At 34.0% G+C, this 7442-nt stretch overlaps 1 protein-coding gene across 1 annotated transcript in view; it reads right to left on the minus strand.

Annotated features, from left to right (window-relative positions):
• The window catches only part of LOC107726861 (leucine zipper putative tumor suppressor 3-like), a 13035-nt gene that overhangs the window by 4193 nt on the left and 1400 nt on the right, over positions 1–7442 (minus strand). The window contains exons 2-3 of the mRNA XM_016536562.1: positions 3361–3864; positions 646–756 (exon numbers count right to left, since the gene is read on the minus strand). Coding sequence (XP_016392048.1) covers positions 646–756; positions 3361–3864 — 615 coding nt within the window. The remainder of the gene's footprint in view (positions 1–645; positions 757–3360; positions 3865–7442) is intronic.

Consider the following 7442-nt stretch of genomic DNA (forward strand, 5'->3'; position numbering starts at 1 on the left):
TAATTTTATTTTATATATAATAAATATTTTACATATCAGGTTTTACTCTAAAATTGGTATAAAATTAAAGCCTTATGTCTAAATAAGTTATGTTCCAAATTTGACAGATGCTGAAAACAGGTCGAGGTTCCTGTGAGATTTTATTTAGGGTGTTATACCACAAAAAGCCACCGGGTGCCATCCAAACTCTGTAGAATTTTTGTATGCATTTTTCTGTCACAAATGTCTAGATTTCTCTGTCAATATTACTTCTATCTCAATATCTCGAAATATGGAATCCTGAGACTCAGACCTTTCCAATTATATGTTTTTTGTCAAGATTATAAAAAGTTTTGATTGTAAAATACCGTAATGCATTTTGTAATATGACACTTGACTCCGCCCACTAAGGGGGAGGAGACCGCCAACAGATTTTAAAGTAGCATTTCCATGGTAACGCAATGTCCCATTTCAAAATAGTTTTCACAGGATGAATCTTGGGCTTCTTATCATCATTATTAACATGAATTTAATCATAATCTCAATATGATATCATTTATGGCCCGACGCTAATTTAGGCTATTTATAGAACGTGCTTGGCAGGCGACTCAGAGACTCCATGTTGGTAATCACTGCGAAAAACCACCTTTTGGAAATACCTCTCACCTCCCACTTGGTCTCCTCCAGGCGAGGCAGTATATCCGCCTGCTCCTTGCGGTAATCCAGACACTTGTGCTCCAGCTCCTCTCTCTGTGCGAGCAGAGTGCTGATCTCGTCCTGGAGCCGGTTACTCCAGGTACAGTATTCTACAACTTCAGCTTGCCATTGCTTTGTGTTGTTATCTAAGGAAAATCTTTCTGTCCATCAAAGCTCTTAAATCTCATTATGAGACTTTTATGGTGTTTCTTTTTGACGGCCTCCAAATTACATTCCTTGTGTTTCCTTTTATGTTTCACTGAGGAAAGAAAATAATATGTGTTTGGAACGACATGAAGCTCAGAGAATGATCACAGATTGTTCATTTTTTAATGAAATATCAGTTTAAACCAGAGGGGCCCAAACGTTTTATTACAGAGGGCCAAAAATCTAACTTCATTGAGGGCCATGGGCCAAAAGTGAATGTTGCATTTTATCATACACTATACAGTATTATAATAAAATGTATTAATTTGTTAAAAATTCAATAAGTAAACAAAAATGTAATTAACTTTATTAATGTTTTTTTAAATAAATACTTTTCTGAATTTTAAATTATTTTTTAAATCAAATTCACTTATTGATTTTTAAATAATAAATAAAAAATGACTTTTTGATATTAATATTTTTTAAATATATTTTTTAGAAATTTTTAAATTATTTCTAATCAAATTCACTTATTGTTTTTAAATACTTTTCTGAATTTTAAATGATTTTTTAAATCAAATTCACTGATTTTTGAATAATAAATACAAAATAACTTTTTGATATTAATATTTTTTACATATATTTTTAGAAATTTTAAAATTATTTCTAATCAAATTCACTTATTATTTTGTAAATACTTTTCTGAATTTTAAGTTATTTTTTAATCATTTACTTATTGATTTTTAAATAATAAATAAAAATTACTTTTTAATATTAATATATTTTTTTTAAATTATAAAATTATTTCTAATCAAATTCACTTATTGTTTTTTAAATACTTTTCTGAATTTTTAATTATTTTAAAATCAAATTCACTTATTGATTTTTAAATAATAAATAAAACATAACTTTTTGATATGAATATTTTTTACATATATTTTTTTTAGAATTATTTTAATTATTTCTAATCAAATTCACTTATTGTTTTTTAAATACTTCTGAATTTGAAATTATTTTTAAATCAAATTCACGTATTGATTTTTAAAAATAAAAAAATAAAAAACTTTTTGATATTAATATTTTTACATATATATTTTTAGAATTTTTAAAATTATTTCTAATCAAATTCACTTATTGTTTTTTATATACTTTTCTGAATTTTAAATAATTTTTAATCAAATTCACTTATTGATTTTTAAATAATAAATTAAAATTTTTTTCATATTAATATTTTTTACACACACACACACACACATATATATATATATATATATTATTATTATTATTTTTTGGAAATTGTAAAATTATTTCTAATCAAATTCAGTAAAAAAATTTGTTGGTTTGGCACCAGTGAAATGGTCTTGAAAACCTAAATGTCTTGTGTAGAAGAAATTAGTGGAGATCAAGGAAGAAATTCATGGTAACACTTTGCAATAAGGTTCCATTTGTTAAAATTACTACATTATTTAACACGACAATGACTAACAATTTAACTAACAATGAACTACTTCTACATTTATTAATCTCAACATTTACTAATGCATTTTTAAGATCTAAAGTTGTATCTGTTAACATTAGTTTGTGCATTGTGGAAACTAACACTAATAAAAAACTAACATTTTTATTAACTAACATTAACAAAGGTTAATACTGTAAAAAATATATTAATAAGACCTTATTGTAAAGTGTTCCCAAAATTGTAATAGTCTAGAATTTTCATGAGCTCAAAACAAAAAGATAATATTCAGAAAGACAAAATCAAGTTGCATTATGCTGAAATGGGGAATTTAAGTTGAATCAGTATGTCTGATTCAAACTGTGCTAAAATATCTAATAATTATGTGAAGGGAATTTATTGCTGTAACTTGTGACCATTTCTTTGAGTATCATATTTGATGCATCAGGCTTTTATGGCTCATATAATCTGATACAGTGAGAATAAGGAGGAAAAAACGGCCCAGTTTTATTCAAAGGCCCAACATGAGCAAAAATATGAATTTGCATCAGATGCTGATATTTCTCTGATGAAATTCTGATGCTTGTGCTGTAAATCAGTGAGATCTGTATAACAGTACAGCAGACACTGACATAAAATGCTATAAATATCAGTGGTCGCTCTATATCTCCAGTAATCTGTCTCAGTGAGATGAGATGTAAATGCTCCAAACATATAATGCAGTGATTGAGAGCTGAAGAAATAAAGGCTCCTCAGAAGATGTGAGATGTTCTGGAGGCTTGTGAAGATCATTCCTCCGCTGAGGAACAGTGAAAGTAAAGCTTCTGGAAACAAACGCTCCTCAAAAGATCCTGAGGATCAGATTTGAGACTCTAAAACATGATTGATGGAGAATCAAGTAAAGCCCAGCTGCTTCAGTCCAGTAAGTGTTCATCTGGAGATATGACTGCAGTTGATTAAAAATCAGTCAAGATTGGACACGTGACGCTCGAGCTGAAGCTGGACGCTTGTACAGCTACACTAAAAGACTTTGACTTGCTAAAATAACTCAGAAGACAGAAGGATATGAATGCACTCCTCACCTCCTGCTCTTTCTCCCAGAGTCGGTCCTCCAGGTCCTGGATGATGTCGTCGGTGGAGGGCGATGGCTGGATGGTGGCGAGTCTCTGATAGGACAAGCAGCTCTTCCCAGAGGAGGACTGTCCGCTGTCAGACACGCTCAGGCCGTTCTGGTAGCTGGGTTTGTCTGGTTTCTCCAGCGGCGCCGCTGTGCTGCTCAGTCTGTTGATGTGGCTGGTGGAGGCACTGAGGGGCCCCAGCGCTTGAGCGGGACCGTAGCTCACGCCGGGCCCCGTGTAGGTGGGCAGGCTGGTCAGAGAGTTCCTCCCGGAGTCGGACATGCCGCCCTGCCCGTCGTTTCCGGCCGAAGGGTCCCGATCCGGACTGTCCTGCTCACAGAGGGACTGCGGGGCGTCGGAGCCAGCAGATCGACCCCCGCTGGACTGACCCACCAGGTTCTGCATGGAGTGAAAACTCTTGGGCACGACGGGTTTGAAGGCGGACGGACGGACCAGAGTAGAATTATTCTGAACGAGGAAAACACAGCAGGTTCTTACAATAATACATCATTAAACAGCCGTCATTAAGTATCTATCTATCTATCTATCTATCTATCTGTCTGTCTGTCTATCTCTCTGTCTGTCTGTCTATCTATCTCTCTGTCTATCTATCTATCTATCTATCTCTCTGTCTGTCTGTCTATCTATCTCTCTGTCTATCTATCTATCTATCTATCTCTCTGTCTGTCTGTCTATCTATCTCTCTGTCTATCTATCTATCTATCTATCTCTCTGTCTGTCTGTCTATCTATCTCTCTGTCTATCTATCTATCTATCTATCTCTCTGTCTGTCTGTCTATCTATCTCTCTGTCTATCTATCTATCTATCTATCTCTCTGTCTGTCTGTCTATCTATCTCTCTGTCTATCTATCTATCTATCTATCTCTCTGTCTGTCTGTCTATCTATCTCTCTGTCTATCTATCTATCTATCTATCTCTCTGTCTGTCTGTCTATCTATCTCTCTGTCTATCTATCTATCTATCTATCTCTCTGTCTGTCTGTCTATCTATCTCTCTGTCTATCTATCTATCTATCTATCTCTCTGTCTGTCTGTCTATCTATCTCTCTGTCTATCTATCTATCTATCTATCTCTCTGTCTGTCTGTCTATCTATCTCTCTGTCTATCTATCTATCTATCTATCTCTCTGTCTGTCTGTCTATCTATCTCTCTGTCTATCTATCTATCTATCTATCTCTCTGTCTGTCTGTCTATCTATCTCTCTGTCTATCTATCTATCTATCTATCTCTCTGTCTGTCTGTCTATCTATCTCTCTGTCTATCTATCTATCTATCTATCTCTCTGTCTGTCTGTCTATCTATCTCTCTGTCTATCTATCTATCTATCTATCTCTCTGTCTGTCTGTCTATCTATCTCTCTGTCTATCTATCTATCTATCTATCTCTCTGTCTGTCTGTCTATCTATCTCTCTGTCTATCTATCTATCTATCTATCTCTCTGTCTGTCTGTCTATCTATCTCTCTGTCTATCTATCTATCTATCTATCTCTCTGTCTGTCTGTCTATCTATCTCTCTGTCTATCTATCTATCTATCTATCTCTCTGTCTGTCTGTCTATCTATCTCTCTGTCTATCTATCTATCTATCTATCTCTCTGTCTGTCTGTCTATCTATCTCTCTGTCTATCTATCTATCTATCTATCTCTCTGTCTGTCTGTCTATCTATCTCTCTGTCTATCTATCTATCTATCTATCTCTCTGTCTGTCTGTCTATCTATCTCTCTGTCTATCTATCTATCTATCTATCTCTCTGTCTGTCTGTCTATCTATCTCTCTGTCTATCTATCTATCTATCTATCTCTCTGTCTGTCTGTCTATCTATCTCTCTGTCTATCTATCTATCTATCTATCTCTCTGTCTGTCTGTCTATCTATCTCTCTGTCTATCTATCTATCTATCTATCTCTCTGTCTGTCTGTCTATCTATCTCTCTGTCTATCTATCTATCTATCTATCTCTCTGTCTGTCTGTCTATCTATCTCTCTGTCTATCTATCTATCTATCTATCTCTCTGTCTGTCTGTCTATCTATCTCTCTGTCTATCTATCTATCTATCTATCTCTCTGTCTGTCTGTCTATCTATCTCTCTGTCTATCTATCTATCTATCTATCTCTCTGTCTGTCTGTCTATCTATCTCTCTGTCTATCTATCTATCTATCTATCTCTCTGTCTGTCTGTCTATCTATCTCTCTGTCTATCTATCTATCTATCTATCTCTCTGTCTGTCTGTCTATCTATCTCTCTGTCTATCTATCTATCTATCTATCTCTCTGTCTGTCTGTCTATCTATCTCTCTGTCTATCTATCTATCTATCTATCTCTCTGTCTGTCTGTCTATCTATCTCTCTGTCTATCTATCTATCTATCTATCTCTCTGTCTGTCTGTCTATCTATCTCTCTGTCTATCTATCTATCTATCTATCTCTCTGTCTGTCTGTCTATCTATCTCTCTGTCTATCTATCTATCTATCTATCTCTCTGTCTGTCTGTCTATCTATCTCTCTGTCTATCTATCTATCTATCTATCTCTCTGTCTGTCTGTCTATCTATCTCTCTGTCTATCTATCTATCTATCTATCTCTCTGTCTGTCTGTCTATCTATCTCTCTGTCTATCTATCTATCTATCTATCTCTCTGTCTGTCTGTCTATCTATCTCTCTGTCTATCTATCTATCTATCTATCTCTCTGTCTGTCTGTCTATCTATCTCTCTGTCTATCTATCTATCTATCTATCTCTCTGTCTGTCTGTCTATCTATCTCTCTGTCTATCTATCTATCTATCTATCTCTCTGTCTGTCTGTCTATCTATCTCTCTGTCTATCTATCTATCTATCTATCTCTCTGTCTGTCTGTCTATCTATCTCTCTGTCTATCTATCTATCTATCTATCTCTCTGTCTGTCTGTCTATCTATCTCTCTGTCTATCTATCTATCTATCTATCTCTCTGTCTGTCTGTCTATCTATCTCTCTGTCTATCTATCTATCTATCTATCTCTCTGTCTGTCTGTCTATCTATCTCTCTGTCTATCTATCTATCTATCTATCTCTCTGTCTGTCTGTCTATCTATCTCTCTGTCTATCTATCTATCTATCTATCTCTCTGTCTGTCTGTCTATCTATCTCTCTGTCTATCTATCTATCTATCTATCTCTCTGTCTGTCTGTCTATCTATCTCTCTGTCTATCTATCTATCTATCTATCTCTCTGTCTGTCTGTCTATCTATCTCTCTGTCTATCTATCTATCTATCTATCTCTCTGTCTGTCTGTCTATCTATCTCTCTGTCTATCTATCTATCTATCTATCTCTCTGTCTGTCTGTCTGTCTGTCTATCTATCTCTCTGTCTATCTGTCTATCTATATCTATCGATAAATAGATTGATAGATAGATAGATGTAATACCTTCTAAAGCTTGCAGTAAAATTAAGAAGAAAAAAAATTAACACTTTATCAAGGATGCATTATGTGACAGTAAAGACATTTATAATGTGACAAAAGATTTCTATTTCAAATAAATGCTGTTCTTTTGAACTTTCTATTCATCTGTGAATCCTGAAAAATAAAACACTAGTGTACAAATATGCAAGTAGTTTGATAATCTAAGAAAAACAATTAGATTATGCTGTTCAAAATGCTTCATGGGAGTGGATGGTCATCTCTATCTCTTTTGTCTTTTATTGAAGCATAAATCATCTCTGAGCTCAAGGTAAATCTTTATTTGTGTCCCTGGAGCACAAAAGCAGTCTTAAGTCGCTGGGGTATATTTGTAGCAATAGCCAACAATACATTGTATTGGTCAAAATTATAGATTTTTCTTTTATGCCAAAAATCATTAGGATATTAAGTAAAGATCATGTTCCATGAAGATATTTTGTAAATTTCCTACCGTAAATATATCAAAACTTAATTTTTGATCAGTAATATGCATTGCTAAGAACTTCATTTCGACAGATTTAATGTGATTTTCTCAATATTTAGATTTTTTAGCACCCTCAGATTCCAGATTTTCAAATAATTGTATCT

This window comes from Sinocyclocheilus rhinocerous, unplaced genomic scaffold (assembly GCF_001515625.1).
Source record: "Sinocyclocheilus rhinocerous isolate Xijiao unplaced genomic scaffold, SAMN03320098_v1.1 scaffold1808, whole genome shotgun sequence".
Taxonomy (NCBI): Eukaryota; Metazoa; Chordata; class Actinopteri; order Cypriniformes; family Cyprinidae; genus Sinocyclocheilus; species Sinocyclocheilus rhinocerous.